This window comes from Apostichopus japonicus, chromosome 23, assembly GCF_037975245.1.
Source record: "Apostichopus japonicus isolate 1M-3 chromosome 23, ASM3797524v1, whole genome shotgun sequence".
Classification (NCBI taxonomy): Eukaryota; Metazoa; Echinodermata; class Holothuroidea; order Aspidochirotida; family Stichopodidae; genus Apostichopus; species Apostichopus japonicus.
Genome location: NC_092583.1, coordinates 14492693 through 14513450, shown reverse-complemented (window position 1 = coordinate 14513450; position 20758 = coordinate 14492693). Strand labels below are relative to the sequence as shown.

General features: G+C 37.2%; 1 protein-coding gene across 5 annotated transcripts; it reads right to left on the bottom strand.

The window, feature by feature from the left end:
* Positions 1–7143: 7143 nt before the first annotated feature.
* On the bottom strand, positions 7144–19582 carry LOC139964918 (NEDD8-conjugating enzyme UBE2F-like). Of its 5 annotated transcripts, none has more exons than XM_071966978.1 (6): positions 19540–19582; positions 16526–16678; positions 14841–14974; positions 13073–13143; positions 10558–10648; positions 7144–9346 (listed from the first exon to the last, which is right to left on the bottom strand). In XM_071966978.1, exons 1-6 carry the CDS (start codon positions 19565–19567, stop codon positions 9230–9232), a joined length of 594 nt encoding a protein of 197 aa, XP_071823079.1. In that variant the 5' UTR covers positions 19568–19582; the 3' UTR covers positions 7144–9229. The 5 variants fall into 5 exon arrangements, with proteins under 5 accessions (XP_071823079.1, XP_071823080.1, XP_071823078.1 ...); XM_071966979.1 differs by lacking the exon at positions 19540–19582 and adding an exon at positions 18886–19031; XM_071966977.1 differs by lacking the exon at positions 19540–19582 and adding an exon at positions 18833–18986.
* Positions 19583–20758: the final 1176 nt, after the last annotated feature.

The following is a 20758-nucleotide window of genomic DNA, read 5'->3' as shown; positions in this document are numbered from 1 at the left end:
ACTATTCCATGATATTGGAATAGGGCAACCCCTTCAAGTTCAAAAGTTCACAATGAAAGTTATTACCTAACAACAAGTCGCCAGGTGTTTGGAACTTCAGACAATAAGATTGTAACATACTGTAGGGGTTACGTAAATACGGGATTATAAACTATATACATAAGAATAGTACAGATTTATTTATGTCATTAATCGGCTGTTTATTCCAGAAAATATACTTTCAATACGTACAATATCATCTTTCATACAAAAGTTCTTAAAAATTAAAAAGTAGCGAAAGATAACTATAAATGGCATCGTGGAACCCCCCGCATTAATAAACAAATCCATTTCATTACAGCATCAAATCTCAAGTACCGCAATGCAGTGTGTGTACCAGTACCAGTACCAAACCCTAGGCTATACTAATATTCAGTCCCGTGTGAAGATGGATTTAAACTGGATATACCCGCTGCGGTTTTGGCTCAAAATTTATTAAATTGTTATAATTATTATAACAAAATGAGGTGAAATGCACAAGGGTAAGATTTTGAACATGGGAACCTTCACAATCTACATTTGAAGGAAGAATAAAGAATGAAAATAACGAAAATTTCAGAATAACTTTGAGGTCCCGTAACATGCCGAGCCCAAGTAACATTTGATATTTGGTGCCTAGTTCCAAATTACTACATGAAAAGTTGATTCGCTAATACAAAGGTCTAGGCCAGTACGTAACTTGATCAGATATTATTCAAACTAAGAACACAGAAACCAGAAATAAATGAGTTTTCTTTTCTTTATTTCAAATAGTAACACGTAGATATTATTATTCTGGAATTCCCAGGAATGATACCGAAACGAAAGTAATAACCGGTTGTGTTTCCCTATACCGGTAGTAGTTACAAATTGCACTGTGATCGGGACTAGTCAATACCGGAATCGGGATACCGGGATTCACTTGACTACCAGGATCCAGAACAACGCTATTAATGATTAAGATATATGATTTCGTATCTAGAGTAGTTACCAGGAATTTGAGTCTAGGAAGGTGGTGGGGTAGCTGGGAAGGTATTGGGGTAGCTGGCTGGCTGGGTGGGTGGGTGCAAGGGAGGAACATAAGGTGAGGTTTTTTTTATTATAAAAGAGACATGGTTTAATGAAGTATTTGTTTAATTTGTGCTCATTTCTGGCCTCTCAATACCACTCATATGTATAATGGGTTTGTAACAAGCCTTTCTTCTCATTTCTGCCTGCATTGTTTAGACATCATTAACCATGCATTGCATCGATATATCAAACAATTATGTTACTGACAAATTGTTTACAATACATATCTTGTGTGACATTCCTCTAATATCCAGCATGAAAAGTCTTCCTGAGTGCATATATATGAACAGTTATGCACCAGAAACATTCGTCTTTACCCAATTTGAAACAATTCTGTAAAACATCACATCAATAACAGTGTCAAAACAGTGTGTCACAGGAATCCTGAAAGCATTGTGCATGTTTTCCCTACAAGGCATTTTGTGAGTTCTACTAATCAGCTACACCCATTATGTGAGACAAGTCTTTTTTGGTGTTAAACGGCAACAGAAAACTTTGTTAGCGGTTTGAACTGCCAATTAGAAAGAGGTTGTTATTGTCATTAGAATAGCATGCATAGCGTATAATTTGTTTGGGTACAAAGATACGCACTCACACGTAATGCATTTATATCTGATCTATCCCTGTTACTTTGTCTATTTCTTAATTTATGTAGTTGCTACTGATCATTTAGACCATTCAGGTCATGCACATTTGTGTGCACCTATTTGTGATTTATGTGCATTTTACTCTGGAGTATAATTTAAAAGTCAGTCTGTTATTGGCCACCGACTCATCTAGCCAAGGCATATAACGTGATGTTAATCTAACATCTGTAAATCATCCAATTGTTCATGGGACCGTATATTATAAAGAATATAATTATTGTGAAACAGTGACGAAACTTTCTCCCGAGGCTATTTAATTATGTGTGGATTTTCCTGCTCGGATTATCACGGTAAGGAATCTGCGCTAGCCTACCTCAACGAGTGAAAATTGGCCGTGGCTATTCTTACGACTGGTCGTAACAATTATTTATGAACTATTCTTACGACTAGGGCTGTGTCATTCCGGTTAATTCACTAACCTCCAAGCCTCTAACCTCCAACCTCTAACCTCTAACCTCCAGCCTCTAACCTCCAAGCACTAACCTCCAACCACCAAGCCTCCATGGCTTCTTTCGCGAGTTCCTGCTTGCGGGAAGATCACATATACATACATACATACATACATACATACTAACAGGTTAACCGTTTCTATTAACCAACAGTTAACGTTTGAACGTAACCCGTGTTGTTGCCTCAAAATAAGAGCCAAAAATCAGAGTTCTATAGCTCAGATTATAATTCCGAAAGAGCGCCACCATTTTTGATGAGGAAGTACATTCTCAAAATAGCGCTGCAAGTATCGTTGTTTTCGTAAGGTGAATGTCAAGAATTAGGTTGTATTTGCTTAGTTTTGACGAAGTAAATGTTGCGGTTTATTTCGGGAACAAAGTGATGGAAGACGCGCCGTAGCGACTGTGTAATTGGCATTACAAATACGGTTAAACTTATACGATGTACGGCGGACGTTTATCCAGCCGGTCGATCGGTTAACCGTTTAACCATTACAGCCCTACTTACGACATCGGCGAATTCATGCGCAGTAAAGTAAATAAAGCAACTTCGCATGTAGTAGGGTTAATCCTAACCCTAAACCCTATTCCTTACCCTAACCGGAAATTATTGTTACTCCTAGTCGTAAAAATAGGGGTCATACTAATTAGCGCCAAAAGGCCGATTTCACGACAACTCAAGACAACAAGTTTAAAATACCATCAAATACAATGGATGTAATCAGAGTAAATCTTGAAACACGTTTAAAACTGACTGCAACCAGCGTGCATACATATTTTTCACGGGAAAAAAATGTTTTTTTCGTAAAAATCGTCAAGTTTCTCCGTCCGTAGCATTGGACGACGTGATGCTAGTGCGCTTGCGCAATGACATTGGACCCCACCATTACACTACAGATAAGTGTAATTTTTAAGTCGAGAGTGATGCTCAAACACCCGTGTCAATGTCTTCACAAGACGTCAAAAGTAAAATAAGCAAAGACTTATAAAATACAGGATAAAATACAGGGATAGAATAATAAAACCAGACAAAATAAATAGTTAGCAAGACTCTGTAAAAATTAATAAAAACATATGTAAATTACAAGGGAAAAACAATAAGAAATATTCATTATTTTAAAAACATTCAATGACTTGATGTGGCGTTCATTCATCATACTACTTTGGTGCTTTCTTACTACGTCAACCCGCCTTACCAGAGCTGTATATTCTAAATATACGGCTCTGCACCTTACCAACACTGTACACAAAGGTAGTTCGCAAACCCTAACATAAACCAACCCATATCATAATGGTGCGGTCCAAAGTCTTTGCGCAGGCGCAAAAGCATCACGTCGTCCAATTCTACGGATGGAGAAAGTTGACTATTTTTACGAAAAACACATTTTTTCCTGTAAAAAATATGTATGCACGATACTTTCAGTCAGTTTTAAACGTGTTTCCAGATACACTTTGATTACAACCATTGTATTTGATGGTATTTTACACTTGTTGTCTTGAGTTGTCGTGAAATCGGCCTGTTGACGCTAATTAGTATGACCGTAAAAATAGTACTCTTGGATGTTAAAATAGCAACTGCGCATGCGTAATCGGAAATTATTGTTACGACTAGTTTTAATCAGAATAGTCACTTTGGTGAAAATTGGCGGTACAATGGATAAATTATGTCATCATTATTACAACATGAATAAAGCAGCTGAAGTCAACCTGGGACTAAATTATGAATATGTTCGCACGGTCTAACGTTAGGCCTAAGCTACAGTAGCCAAACCCAGCATGCTTTGTTATCAATTGCAAAGCCTAACGTTAGGCACACTTCGCTAGGCCAAACGTTAGGCTTAAACTCTAACTTGGTTTAGGCTAGGCCTATATTTCAGCCGGCCTAAAGTCACAGAGCCCAGTCTGAGCCTACCTTCAAAAGGTGGAATTCCATCTAACATCATCAAATTCATATTCACGCCGGACAACTTCCATAGTAATTCTTTACGAAACAGTCTGTCCGCAGGAAGGAAACCAGAATGAAAACATTTCATGGTTCCTTGCTGCTGTTCATTAGTTCCATTCATAGGGAAATTTCTTACAAAGCCCTAATACAACAACAGTATTAATTTATGCTCACAAACTTTTGTTGCCAAAGTAATGCTAAGCCCTGATATCGATTGCAACACACATCAGTGTGTGAAGACTATCTACCATTATTATCATACCAAGTTTGACGAAATTCCGACTAGTAATACAGTAGTAGCCAAGTAATTGCAATTTGGAGTATTTCACGTTTGACCCCATGACCTCATTAATATTCATGATATGAGCACCAAAATCAACAGGGTTAATCTACTTACTATGGGCCACCCACTCACCAAGTATGGTAATGATTGGTCATTCCCTTGTTGAGTTATTGTGCATACAAACTTTTCATAACGAAATAATGCTAGCCCCCCCCCCCCCTTATAAACATGCATGATATCAATTGCAACACACATTAGTGTGTGGAGACTATCTACCAATATCATCATACCAAGTTTGACGAAATTCCAATAAACAATAGCCAAGTTATTGCAACTTGGGAGTTTTTCACGTTTGACCCGTGACCTCATTAATATTTTTTAACTTTGACCTCGTATAACTTCGCACACGAAGGTCACACAGGGGTCAACCTACTGACTTATGATCAGAAGGTACCTTTGACATCTGAAAATAGCATCGAAATTGTAAAAATCCCCAAAGCACGAAAAGGTCACCAGAGGTCAAATTGAGGTCAAGGGTCACCCAGATGCGGGTCGACAAGTGGATTACACTGAAGCAACTCCCAACCTTAACGGACAGTTTGTTCTCAAGTTATCACAAAAATACTAGTTTTTTATCATTAATTGACCTTTGGTGACCTCGGATCACATGACCATTAAGTTTGAAAATATTCCCCTATACCATTTGCAACTTGTCCCAAAATATCAACCGTGTCACACCTTGGCACTGGGAGTTATTGCATTAAATGTCTGAAAATTAACTTTGACCTCGTATAACTCCACACACGAAGGTCACACGGGGGTCAACCTATCAATATTTATGATCAGAAGGTACCTTTGACATCTCAAAATAGCATCGAAACTGTAAAAATCCCTCAAACATGAAAAGGTCGCCAGAGGTCAAATTGAGGTCAAGGTCACCCAGATGCGGGTCGACAATTGGATTAAATTGAAGCACCTCCCAACCCTGACGGAAAATTCGTTCTCAAGTTATCGCAAAAATACTAGTTTTTTATCATTAATTGACCTTTCGTGACCTCGGATCACATGACCGTTAGGTTTGAAAATATTCCCCTATACCATTTGCAACTTGTCCCAAAATATCAACCATGTCACACCTTGGAACTGGGAATTATTGCACTAAATGTCTGAAAATTTACTTTGACCTCATATAACTTCACACACAAAGGTGACCTGGGGTAAACCTATTGACATTTTGGATTGGTAAGACGTGAATATAGCATCAAAACTGTAAAAATTCAAACATTTTATTCTTTGCCCATTTTCTCACCCAAAATACTAGTTTTTTAACATTAATTGACCTTTGATGACCTCGGATCACATGACCGTTAAGTTTGAAAATATTCCTCTATACCATTTGCAACTTGTCCCAAAATATCAACCTTGTTACACCTTGGCACTGGGAGTTATTGCATTAAATGTCTGAAAATTAACTTTGACCTTGTATAACTTTACACACAAAGGTCACCCGGGTGTCAACCCATTGACATTTTTGATCGGAAGGTACCTTTGATATCCAAATCTAGCATCAAAACCAAACATTTTCTTTTCGCCCGTTTTCTCCCAAACTAAGCACATTTTTTCTAATGTGACCTTTGACCTTTTGACCTTAGTTTCAAATGTAGTTTGATCTGCTGATTCCAAAAATCAACACGACAAGTCTGTACAGCCATCCTAACTCCGACCGAAAACTTTGACCCCATATAAGTTTGCACACAAAGGTCACACGGGGTCAACCTATTGATATTTATGATCAGAAGGTACCTTTGACATCTGAAAATAGCATCGAAACTGTAAAAATCCCCAAAACATGAAAAGGTCACCAGAGGTCAAATTGAGGTCAAGGGTCACCCAGATGTGGGTCGACAATTGGATTACACTGAAGCAACTCCCAACCCTAACGGACAATTCGTTCTCAAGTTATCGCAAAAATACTAGTTTTTTAACATTAATTGACCTTTGGTGACCTCAGATCACATGACCGTTCAGTTTCAAAATGTTCCCCTAACCAGTTCACAACTTGTCCCAAAATATCAACCTTGTCGCACATTGGCACTGGGAGTTATTGCAGTTTTAGTATTTTGGGTTTTTGGACCATAACTGACCTTTGGTGACCTTTGTGGGCACCAAAAACAATAGGGTTCATCTACTCACTATGGGCCACCCACCCACCAAGTTTGATCATGATCAGTCAATCCCTTGTTCAGTTATCGTGCATACAAGCTAAAGCGTCACACACACACACACACGCACGCACGCACACACACACACGCCAACCTGAATACATAGGTTCCTTTGCTTTTAGCAAGGAACCAAAAATCGTTAACGTATAGGCTTCTTGTTCTGGTCGTAAATGTAATAAATTTCTTGCTGAAACTATACACGGGTCGCCAGATGCACATCATTGTTGTTTGCCAGATTATCAGCGAAAAGATGCCAAATAACAACTTTCAAACAATAACCAATTGCCCAAAACCTAACACATTGATCCCATTTCCATTAATAAGTTGTTATATTCCAGAAATTCTTAGAAAGATAAAAGAACGTGTAATGGAATTTGGATCGCTATTGTTATAGTCACCCATGGTCAAACGTTTACTGTAACCCTCAAACTCAAAGTAAGTTTCCTAATTGAGTCAAGTATTCAATTATGTACAAAATACTCAATAACAAGAAAAAAACTACTGCAAATAGGTGTTTGCCTTATATTAGTGGCTCTCATGAGACCAGAAAAATGTTACAAATTATTTTCCTTCTGAAACCAATACAATGCACCCATCTGGAAATTACACAAAGATGGTAAAGGTTTACTAAGAATCAGCATGGGCAAATAGTAAAATTACTGATTGAATATTACGTGTGCAAGTGCACTAGCCATTGTGGTAAGTACGGAAAGGTAACATACAGATCAAATTTATGAAATGGAAACAGACAATTTGTTTTTAAACAAAATACAAGATCGTAGATAACAAAGGGAGAAAAATTGTACAGCTTTTCCACATGCATTTTTTTATCCATGGAGGCTATGTTACTTCCAGAATAATCTGCATGCGTTATCATGGTCCATAAGCTCCCAATAATTGGATCAATCTGCATCTTCATGTCTGTAAGGTCAATCGTGGTTGGTGGCCAAGCATGCAAGAAAGCCTAATAACTGTCACCCACATTCAAATTTACAGAAGCATCTTACAGCTACAATTTCAAAATATCAAATGGCTAATTTATTCAATTTACATCTTGGAAAGTACTTTTGAAATTGCATTATTTTTTATACATTTTTTTTTTGTGGCAAACTTGAACAAGCTAAAATTTGAGGCCAAATACTGATGATGACTTTAAACTAATCAGACTTCTTGAAGAACAAATTTGTCTACCTTTGACTCCGTAAAGTCCATATATTTGTTTATTGTACTTTTTGTGTGTACTTTTGAGCTCCATCCTATGAAACTTTCCATTTAAACATGTGAGGCTCATCAATCAAAACGGCTGGACTAAGGCTAGTTTTAGCATACTCAATATTAAAGCTGAATGTTGTCATGGATATTACCATTAGGACCAAGGTACTGGATACCTCTCCATTTAAACATGAGATTAACAATTGAAAAGGCCTGTAAATTAACAAAACAATTGCTAGATAGGCTAAAATGGTCAAAAATTGGCGAAACTTTCAACATCCTGTTTGCTTTCTTTTAACGTTTATGGAATATACATTTCATAGTTCATAGTTGTGACAAGCTTTGTGTTCACACATTTCCATGGTGACATAATCTGAGGAGGCTGTCTTCACTGAATTTCTTTACCGTCAAGCAATGTTCTCTTTGCTTCACTTAGTAAACATGGTAATAACAATATCAGCAAATAAAGAAAACATTGTACAGTATCCCACATAGATATTAACATTATGACCAATGTTTCATAATTCATTGCACTCTTCTAACGGTTTTACTTTATGAAATGGTTCCTGGTGCCATCTTTTGTGGAATAAACTAACACATTATGTTTCAGCTTAAATCTTAAACCTTTCCTTTAAAGGTCAAGGATTTTGCCATCAGAGTGAAACAAATTGAATGGTTTAGTTTCAGAGCGCAACAACAAATCGCTATCAAAACACAATACTTTTTTGAACGTAAATAACCAGTTAAAAAAACTCCAGAAATTTGCCATGGATTAGCAGTGTCAGTTTCTTACTATTTCCGCCTTGAGTCGGTGATCGGTAGCCGGAACACCAAGGTCTGCCTCTTGTCCAGGCTGATCCTTTTTATTGCCATTAACAACTGACAAGTTTAGGCTGTAAATATATTTCTTCATGATCTTAGTAATGCTCAAAGGGAGTCACCAAATGTTTTTCATACAGTAGAGAAGTATACGTACATATATATATATACGTAGCACGTACATATATATATACGTATATATATACATATATATATATACATGTATATCTATATACACATATATATAAATATATATATATATATCTATATATATATATATATATTTTCTAGTGCATACATTATATATACGTATGTATATAAATATACGTATATACATACATATATGTATATATAAATACATATCTATGTATATATTTATTCCACAAATCCACAATGATAAATTTAACATTCCATTGTAAGGCAATGCAAAGCGTCCCCCTTTGTGTAACCTTCACTATACCACTGCTTTCTTGTTGTCACCCATACAGTGGCACCACAATACCAAAGCTCCAGACCGAGGCTCAGGACATAGCTTGACCAATCCAGCTTATCTTCATAAGTGGTCACCTCTTGGCATATTTGGTGACGTATATTCTGACTTTGGCTTCAAAATCCTTTTTGTCTCTCAGGTAGTGTTCTGATGCTTCTATGTTGAGAGGGTCGTCAAAATTAAGAAGATCCTGATGAGAAGGGTAAATTAAAAAAAGAGAAAAATCAATTTTCCAAAGACTGTGCATATTTTTAAGATAAAATACCTAATAAATACAAATTCTTTGTACCACCTCTGCAAGGAAATATTGGAAATTGTTGTAAAACATAAAAAATAATGTTGTGGAGAAACATCACAACCAAGACATTTCCTCCAATCTTCATATTAAGAAACAAAAACATCTGTTACAGAGGAAGAAATTTTGAGTTGGGTCGATAATTTCAGGCTGTGTGATACTTAGTATACTGTTTAGTTAGTTGCAACTAATCAAAATGATGCCATCTTCTCATATTATTATCTTATCGTAATTTACCCCATTTGATTGCAAAAATTCTTTGCCCAGATATTTGTTAAATACTAATAATATTATTAGCTGAAGAAAGTAACTGACATTTTTTCCACAAAATCAAACAGTTTTGCCAAAAGTAAGTTGATCCTTTCTTGATAATGTCAAATGAACTACTGTACATTCGTCATACTTTGGGACTATATTGTTGCGAGATTTTAGTAGCAAACAGTTAAAAAAAAAAATAGGTTTACCACAATGAATGAGGGAAGCTGTGATAATAATATTCAAGGCTACAAAATTCTGTAGTCTTATGAAAATAACCTACAACTATGACATAATGACAAAAACACTGGAGTATGTAAGACAGGGGTGATGTATAACCCCATTGGCCTAAACAATGGCACCAGTGTGACAGAGAAGAACCTCATACCAGCAACAATTTCTCATAACACTGATCAGCTTGAAATGTGTTCTCAAATAATTGATCAGTTTCGTGACCAAAGTGTTAATACAAAAGCAATGCTCGTCAAAAAATTTGTTTCTTTCTCTTGAGTGTTTGTGTTGTTATCCTTTCATTTTCTTCTATGCCAGGTTGGTAAGGGAGAGTACGGTAGGGTAGGGATTAGAACTAGTGAGGGCATTATGCTACTGACAAAGGGTGTGAAGCATCAACATTGGACCCTGTGTGAATCCTCTCTCTGGATATTGGAAAGGACTAATTGGTAAGGGAGAGTAAGGTAGGGTAGGGATTAAAACTAGTGAGGGCATTATGCTACTGACAAAGTGTATGAAGCATCACCATTGGACCCTGTGTGAATCCTCTCTCTGGATATTGAAAATGGTACCCCTCCCCCCACCCCCAAAAAAAGAAAAAAGAAGAACATTAAACTTACTGAGAATAATGAATTAAGACCCCAGACGACATCCTTGAGTTTTCTTGTTGGAGCCCATCCCGTGCCATCAATGGAGTGCTCACGCAGTAAGCTGCAAGTAAATCACAAGTCATTTTGGTTAGCTTTTACCATCTTGAAACATTCATACAGACAATTTTCTCATTGCCATATATGGATTCCTAGGTAAAACTGATTTTGTTGGGCATAATGAAAGCTTTTGAAACTCCAGCCTAGTCAAATTCTAACATTGTCAAGGATTGTGATTTCAAAAATGAATCTGAACTTATTAACAGAATGAGGTCACAATTGATGAGCTCAATACTCCCTACTTGCTTTGTCACCAGAGTCTCATTGACGAGCATGTTATCACAGGTGCTATCAGATTTAAACATTAAGCCACCCACATGCTTTTCAAAAGCAAATGGAAATTTTTTTTATTTTAAAGTATGAACTCTCATAATCTGAAACGATTTAAAGTTATTTAAACTTACGAAAAGCATTCTGATGGATATCTTAAATAGTACTGAAAATCTGTGAGGAAAATATACAAACCACAACTTAAAAAGCTGCTAGATGATGATTTATATGCTATTAAAGAATGGTTTAGGTTTCGCCATCATAAAGATGTCAATTAAAGCAATTTACAACAATCTGGTAGTATTTAAACTATTCTCTGAAAGGAAAGATAAAGTTACTAAACATTTTGCATACAAAAGTGTAAAATACACAGTGGACAAGATTTGCATCCGTAACTGTGTTGCACAGAATGACCAGGATTTGCATACAAAACTACAATACAGATTGACCAGGAGTTTGCATACAAAACTGTACAATACAGATTGACCAGGAGTTTGCATACAAAACTGTACAATACAGAATGACCAGGATTTGCATACAAAACTGTATAATGCAAAATGACTAGGATTTTGGACAATCCAAAATGACCAGGATTTGCACACAAAACTGCACAATACAGAATGACAAGGATTTGCACACAAAACTGTACAATACAGAATGACAAGGATTCACACACAAAACTGTACAATACAGAATGACCAGGAGTTTGCATACAAAACTGTACAATACAGTATGACTAGGAGATTGCATACAAAACTGTGCGATACAGAATGACTACGAGTTTGCATACAAAACTGCACAATACAGAATGACAAGGATTCACACACAAAACTGTACAATACAGAATGACCAGGAGTTTGCATACAAAACTGTGCGATACAGAATGACTACAAGTTTGCATACAAAACTGCACAATACAGAATGACTACGAGTTTGCACACAAAACTGTTCAATACAGAATGGCCAGGATTTGCACACAAAACTGTACAATACAGAACAACTAGGATTTACACACAAAGCTGTACAATACAGAATGACCAGGATTTGCATACAAAACTGTACAATACAGAATGATCAGGAGTTTGCATACAAAACTGTACAATACAGAATGACCAGGAGTTTGCATACAAAACTGTACAATACAGAATGACCAGGAGTTTGCATACAAAACTGTACAATACAGTATGACCAGGATTTGCACACAAAACTGTACAATACAGTATGACCAGGATTTGCACACAAAACTGTACAATACAGAATGACCAGGAGTTTGCATACAAAACTGTACAATACAGAATGACCAGGAGTTTGCATACAAAACTGTACAATACAGTATGACCAGGATTTGCACACAAAACTGCACAATACAGAATGACCAGGAGTTTGCATACAAAACTGTACAATACAGAATGACCAGGATTTGCATACAAAATGTACATTACAGAATGATCAGGAGTTTGCATACAAAACTGTACAATACAGAATGACCAGGATTTGCACACAAAACTGTACAATACAGAACGACCAGGAGTTTGCATACAAAACTGTACAATACAGAATGACCAGGATTTTGCATACAAAACTGTACAATCCAAAATGACCAGGATTTGCACACAAAACTGTACAATACAGAATGATCAGGAGTTTGCATTCAAAACAATACAGAATGACCAGGATATGCACACAAAACTGCACAATACAGAATGACTAGGATTTACACACAAATCTGTACAATACAGAATGACTAGGATTTGCATACAAAACTCTACAATACAGAATGACCAGGATTTGCACACAAAACTGTACAATACAGAATGACCAGGATTTGCACACAAAACTGTACAATCCAAAATGACCAGGATTTGCACACGAAACTGTAGAATACAAAATGACTAGGATTTGCAAACAAAACTGTACAAAACAAAATGACCAGGTGTTTGCATACAAAACTGTACAATACAGAATGACCAGGATTTGCTCTGCACGGCTCCTGCATGCATTTTCGTTCTGACTATCAGACCAGGATTTGCATACAAAACTGTACAACTTAACCTAACATTATCAGGAATCTTTTTACATGCAAATATAAGAGCATTTTGAATTAGTTAGGTACAGTATGTTAGTATTCATGTAGCATGCTTCATATATATTACTTTACCTAAGGCAAATTTTTCCGTCTTCTGTTATGTTAGGATGCCAAAGCCTTGTGCTGCAAGTTACCGTTGGAGGCTGCACAAACGAGAAAGAAAAAACCAAGGCTTTTCGGACACATTTAGTTATATTATAGTTACATTATTTGAAGTGATATAATTCAAATCATTATGAAATCATCAATAAATCTGAAACATTTGGAGACTTTACATATGATACTTACCGAGTAATAAACTTAACCATTACAAAGTGTATGCATGTGAATTTTGAGGTGAGCATTGCTGCTATCTGACATCACTGTGGGTGAGCTTGGCACACATTTTGCAAATATTTTTTTCAAGTTTAGACATGTAGGTCATTGTGTTTGACTGTTAAGAAAGAAATAAGGCTTTTTTTTTAGTATGCTAGGTTTTAGCTGTAAGGTTTCATTGGCCAATCAAATAATATGCTAAATTTCTTACAGAAGGTGGGGGGGTGGGGGCGGGGTGGGGGGTATGAATAGAACTTTTAGTTTGGTGCTGAAAGTACGCTGATCTCTCAAAGTGTCTGGAAACACAGTATAGCACCACAGACTGTGTAGTTCACTTAACTGAGAAGTGCCTTACAAGTAGATTACTCTGATGTCAAATAACATTTTTACAAGGGATATTTGTTTAGGATAAGGAATGCTGAATATGTTCCTTTAATGACCTGTTGTTGATACTGGTTAGAGGAAAATTCCATGAAAGTTATCGAAACAAAATAAAGGAAGTGCAATATACTAGACAAGGGGGGGGGGGTGATGATCTTTCGATAGTTACTGTACTTTACACCACAAGGAATGCTTAATATGTTCCTTTCATGTCCTGTTGTTGATACTGGTTAGAGGAAAATTCAATGAATGTAATCAAAACAAATATAGGAAGTGAGATATACTAGACAGGGGGTGATGACCTCCTTCGTAGTTACTTTACACAAACACACAACCATCATGATTGGTCGATGTGATAAAGATGACTGCCCATAAACAATATTCCCCCAAAACTGAAGAAAAATCTTATTCCACAGGGGGACTTATTCCACATGGGGGAACACAGAAATAAATGTTCCTTCACAGACGAGGCTGAAGATTGTTTACTGTTTTAACTCAACTTTACCAAAGAATGGTTGGCCTTTCTTTTATTTCCTCTTTTGAGACACTTTCGTATAAAAGGACTTGTGAATGAAATTTTCCAGCTTTTTTCAACACCGAAAAAAAGTACTAAAGAAAACACACAACCCGATCATCATTCATTATTCATCTGTGTGATAGAGGTAACTGTTACGAACACATCTTCCCCGAAACAGCTAGGAAGAATCTTTTCCACTTGGGAGATATCATAGATTAACTGTACTTTCCTACACCAGGCTGAAGACTTGATCACATCATCGAGCCAATTTCTCTTTTTAACTGTTTTTTTATTTCTTACAATTTTTATTTTCTGTAAAGGCGATGGGGTTTTGCAAATGCAGATTATATACAATTGAAGTTGTTTTTGCATGACCATATAGGTGGCATTTATTTCAGTATCAACACCATTGACATATTTTACCCCAAAAATACCTTAAATTACTTTTTCACAATTAACCAAACAAAGTGACCTTTTTATCACATAATATTTAGCAATCGACCAGGCATTCTCAACTGCTTATCACATTCCACTTTTGGTTAGGAACTTTTAAATATTTCCACCAGTTGACATCAGAAGAAATGATATTAGGTTCCTAATTTAACCCAAAATGAGGCTATATCTCACCACCATGTTGTATTCATCTGGCACAATGACATTGAAGACAAACTTTCCACCTTTCCAGTATCCCTCATCGGGAGATATGGTAAGCCTGAATAGACTAAGCTGATCCGAATCATCAAACTCCACTCTGCAGGTACCTACATAACAAACAGAAAAATATACAGAAAAACAGAACATGTTAAAGATACATTAATATTACTGTAGCTCCCCCAACATTCAATATGCAAAAGCTTGTAAACCTCTTTCAAAAGTACATTTGCGGCCTTTTTAACACTCTGACTTACACCCAGAGTATCAGATATTAAAGGGGTGTTCAGTTTGACAAGTTATTGATTCCAGGCCTTTTAAAATGCCTGAATGGATACATTTAACAGGGATGGGCCTGGGGTTAAAAAAATCACGGAATTTTGCAAAAATTGCGGTATACTGTAGGCTCCAGTTTGCGTATGCTACAGTGTGTTAGGATAATAGTTTTTGTCTCCGAAGTAGAAAAGAAATCACGGATATTTGGCCAATTCGCGGAATAAGCTCATGCCTGATTTAAAACACTCCTTAAAGTTTGTAAATGAGTGAGAAGAAAACTCACTCTCTAAGTCAAGCATAATGTGAGGCTGTCGGGACAGGGGGGGGGGAGACAGGGGTGGGCCCCCAGGGTTGATACTGATGACCTTTTTAAATGGAGACTGAAGGAATGAAACATGGAAAGGACAGGGATTTGGCTCTAAAATGATCACACTGTATGTCACATTGTACTTCTGCGGGTCAAATTTTTTACTTTAATAAGCAACTTATGCTGCATTTATACCAACAGGCATGGACAGGAAGATGAGTGGGGGAAGGGGGGGGGGGTTGAGGAGGATGACATTGTTAATACCTCAAGCTGTGCTCTGATACTAACTATAATTGTCTGAAATCCTTTAAGATGTTGTTTAGTTCCCATTGTTGACAGCTCTGTTATGGACACTCTTATTTTGGGGTTTTAAATCAATTTTAAATCAATAGTTGTGAGATGACAACAATGAACATATGAACTTCTGAAAAACTTCTATAACAGGACATGGTATCTGAGGAGAAAGGGGGGAGGGGAAAGGGTGAAAAGAATCACATATTTAGATACTGCAAGCTATACTTTAAAATAAGCTATTGCATTGTACTTAAATCCTCAAGAGTGAATGGCAACATCTGCTAGCAGTGCTGTACATAAACTAAAGCTCTCAGAGTAAACTGATATCAGGTGCCACTCTTAAACTGCCATAATGACAACAAATATTGTGAATAAAGGTCAAACCATCTAACACAACCCCAACAAATGTACAACTTTTCTTTAGACTAGACTAGACCACTGACAGTGGCGTAACCAGACATTTTCAAGGGGGGGGAGGGCTGATGGGGGCAAAGAGTTAGAGCGGTGGGCAAGTTTCGCACACAACCAGTTCAGTCATGTTAGGTACTTTTGCTTTATACCGCATTCCCAAACACTTGAAACCATGGTGACGGTACTGAGATGAATGTTTCTTTACCCTACCTGAACATATTATTCCTGCGTTCCATCCTCCAAATTGGGGTAGTCCAACTAGCCCTTCCTAGTAACCCCCCCTCCCCCCAACCCCTCACATTTGGCTAAGAATTAATGTAATCACCCTTAATACTAGGTACCGTACTTTCAAACAAAACACAGAATTAATCACCTGGAAGGTTGGCTTCCATCTCCGGGATTTCTTTTACTAAGAGTTTGTCTCTGATGGATGCACGTTTTCCATTGTTGGTGTTTTCTCTCTGTTGCGACGATGGTTGGGCATGACTAGCATCTTCCCGGAGTTTCTTTGAAAGAGTCAACATGTCTGTACCAAGAAAAGACAGTACTTAAAGAAAGACGGACCTCGGCTCAGCAATCATTTACATGTTGCAATATTCCTTGGGCTATATGTATACTGACTTGGCCATGGGGAGTGTCACCTTCACTGCATGAATCAATGATTCACCGATAAGAGGGAAAACCAAGCTACCACACACATTGTGGAGTCTGCCCTTTAGCAGCTGCATATTGCAGTTTTTTTTTTCGAGGGAAAATCACCTTTTCTGTAATCTTCGAATGGACTAACGTATTTAGGACATTTAAGGAAAGTCATGCAAGACAAGCTTACAGAATTATGTGTAATTTTGAAAAGTTCATTAAAACATAACATAATTTATGATAGGTTTGACACTGACTAAACTGTAGTGTACCTTGGCTTAATAGTATAGTCAGTATTGCGAAGTTCGCCATACTGCGAAGTTCGGGCACCCTAAGAAATACACGATTTTCACCATGAAAACCTACAGGAAGAGCCAAATTTCACCAAAAAGTACGAAGCTACAGTTATTTTCTCTCCAAAATGACCCGTGTGCAAGAAATTACTTACATATTTGTAACGAAGATCTATGAAGTCTGTTATAATTACTGAAAGAGCAACTACGCCACCAATTTTTACCAGCGCCACACTGTAGGTTGCGTGTCCGAACTTCGCAATACTCTAGCAAAGAAATACCAGTTCCACAATCACGAAGAATTTTCTTGGAAAACAACGTGAAAACAGTTTGCAGGAAAGAAAGTTTGGCCGTGTATCGTACTAAAACACAATTCTCCCACCATATGAAGTATATTTTCTGGTGATTTAGACCAGAAGATTTAGTTTTGGGGTGTTTTAAGTCTTAAGTGGCCGAACTTCGAAGTCACCATCCTACTCTTGATGCCTGGGCATTTTACACTAAGTCTAGGACCAAGACAGATTTCAAAATTTCAACATTGTAACAGTAATATTCAAGATCTAGGAGAAGCTCTGTTTGAACTCTGCAAATCAAGCCAAATACTAATAATTCCTTTTTTTCTGTCCAAAATTCTAAATAGCTATTCATGGCCCCATTGAGTAGATTTTTAAAGTAGAGTAACCTATCCTACAAATCTATCAATGATATGGTCACCATCTGGAAGTATCTTCAGTTTACAATACCCAGACTGAGCATAGATTTCAAAGCAATAACATCTTTCACATGAGCTGTTGCCATGACTTCAGCTAAATCTGACCGTGGACAGTAATGATCTGACAAACAAATATTTGTATTGCCAAACTGTCATAGGCTTGGCTTGCATTTCCAAATCACACTACCTAGCCTAGTAAGACCCAGAGGCTCGCTAACCTAATGAACGTTAGTATAGTAAAGGCTTCATAATTGACGCACCCCCGTAATTGACGCACCTTCAATTATTACTAGCAACGATGCAGCAGGCCACCTAAACTTTTTGCAGTCAAGCAGAATGACATATTTCATGAGTTTGAATCCACTTCAGCTATTTGCTGACCAAATTGTGGTATTTTTTAAGCGTTTAACACCCTCCCACCAGTTTTGCACATTTTTTGGTCATTTGGAAATCTTACTCCCTAAAAATAACCAACATTACCTCAATATGATAACACTGCTCTCTGGAACCTGACCAGTCTGAGCTTAGAGGCTCAGAGCATAGCAAACGGCATCTAAAGTCAATGGATGTATACTAAGGCCTACACTACAGTTAGCTTTACAACGAATGTGTCAATTTAGGGGTATGAAAGAACTTGACACAGCAGACATTTTGTGGTCAAATTCTGCTCAATTGTAAGGTGCATTAGCACAGAACCTTAAATATTGTGAGATCATAACATTTCTGAGGAACTACACATATGAAAAACACATACAGTCGAGTGATTTGGATTTTTCCTTGATAGATATCGTTGATCAAATCCTTAAGTGCGTCAATTATGAGCCCACCATGCTACTACTACTAAGTTAGTACTACTACTGACTACTACTACTGTACTAGTAGTACTAGGCTAGGCGCTCTTTTGGCTAGGCCTATCAATACTATTACTAGCCCATTGCTATTAAAGGGACAGCTTAGCAGCAATATGTGCAGTCAACTAGCGAACTATTTGTTTCCCAGAAACACAAAAGTGGCCTAATTTTACATGTACTGCTACCAAATATCTGGTAATCGTTTCTGCCGTAAACTTCAAGTGTGTGCGTAATGTACCAAAGGAGAATATGTGTAGGCAGCAGCATGAAGACTGACAGGGAGCAGCGATCTTGTACACTATAGCATAGTGACTGCATGAGGATTAAATACCAACTATATACACATGAAACTTGTAAACATTACCGACCCGGAAGTTCAACTTATTTAAGATTATATGTTGGACTACATTACACGTACATATGTTTAAAGGCAATCAGTATTGCCCCTAAATTTGTTACAAAGTCAAATAATGTGCTAAAATTTTAACAAGACTTAAAGCAGTTACACACAAATTGACATATATTGTAAAATAAATTGACATAAATCGGGATTTGGAATATGTTAATGAGCTAAATCGATGACATGTCGATTTAAATAGGTAAAGGTCAATTTGAGTTGCTAGAAACTGGTATAAGTCCAAGGTAATTGAACCGATTTAATTCGACATATCATCGATTTAAACTGGTAGATGTCGATTTAAATTGACATATACCGATTTATTTTACATATCATCGATATAAATTGGAATATAGTCGATTGAAATCGATGATATGTCGAATTAAACTGGCATATGTCGATTTAAATCGGTAGAAGTCAATTTTAGCTGCTGGAAACTGGTATAAGTCGAAGGAAATTGGTATATGTCGATTTAAATCGGTATAAGTCGATTACCCACGATTTGAGACTGATGGCCCGCCATAATGGTCCGCCATACTAGCCCTCCTCCGTCTCCAGTAACGTAAGTGCAGGTTGGAAAAACTTTTATCCCAGCAATTCCCCTGGTTTTCCCGCCTATTCCCATAGGCGTACGAGGCGGGGGCAGGGGGGGGGGGGCAGACTGCCCCCAAATTTCCAGAGGACAAGAAATTCGGGCAAAAGTCCTGGAAAATTCGGGCAGCCTAAGAGGAGAAAAAATATATATATATTATATATATATATATATATATATATATATATATTTATATATAAATATATATATATATATATATATATTTACATACATATATATATATATATATATATATATATATATATATATATATATATATATATATATGGGCTACCACGCCTTTTTGCACGATCAATTTTTTCTAACTAGTCAATTGTATACCTGGACCAAGGGTGGCGGAACCGGGGGACACGTGCCCCCCCCCCCACTTTTCCTCAGGTTAAAAATGTGCCTTTTTCTACATAAAAATTGAGGTACCTCAAGTTAGCAAGAGGCCATGGAACCAGAATTAACACTCGGGATGGGCCGTTTCCGGCCATCTGAGGGGTTTGTAAAACCAAAAATTTTCTAGTACGCTCCGCGCCGACCGATGGTGGCGCTCCGCTCAGATAGTAGTGCATACAACTTTGCAAATCCTGGCTAAGCCCGTGACTTTTAATGAATTTCTGTGGGTCAAACTCAAAGCTATTTCGAATGGAAACAAAATTTGTTAAGATATTAACAAGAAAAAAACTCTAATTCGGACGATTCCTACATTAGCAACTAGCATGATTTCACCTCATTTTGTCTCAAAAGAAAACTTGTTCTTTGTTTCCCAATTTGCGCATTGGATATTGCAGTGCTAGTAAGCATATTTTCCTTGAGGGGGGGGGGGGCATTGATGGAGTGATGTGATATAAGATAATACAATAAGAGTTATAAAGGGTATGGCTGCATCAGTCCAATCGAATTTCTGCAAAGTGCCCTTTGATGTCGGTGCCCCCCCCCCCAGATTGAAAGTGCTTCCGCCGCACTTGACCTGGACATCCCAGACATGAGTGTATATAAGAAACATTGTCTTTTTCATGGATGGTGGGGGGGGGGGGTGCCTACGAGCCTAAAAGTAAAGGTTTATCATATTCTTTGTTATATTTTATACTTTTTTGTGAGACAAATTGCAGT

Coding starts and splice junctions, on each gene's coding strand:
- LOC139964918 (XM_071966977.1), bottom strand. CDS start 18,965: ATGCAGTCACTATGCTATAGTGTACAAGATCGCTGCTCCCTGTCAGTC. Junction 16,679..18,832: donor AAACGATTACCAGATATTTG/GTAGCAGTACAT, acceptor TTCTTGGTACAG/ACATGTTGACTCTTTCAAAG. Junction 9,347..10,557: donor GTCTTAATTCATTATTCTCA/GTAAGTTTAATG, acceptor CCTTCTCATCAG/GATCTTCTTAATTTTGACGA.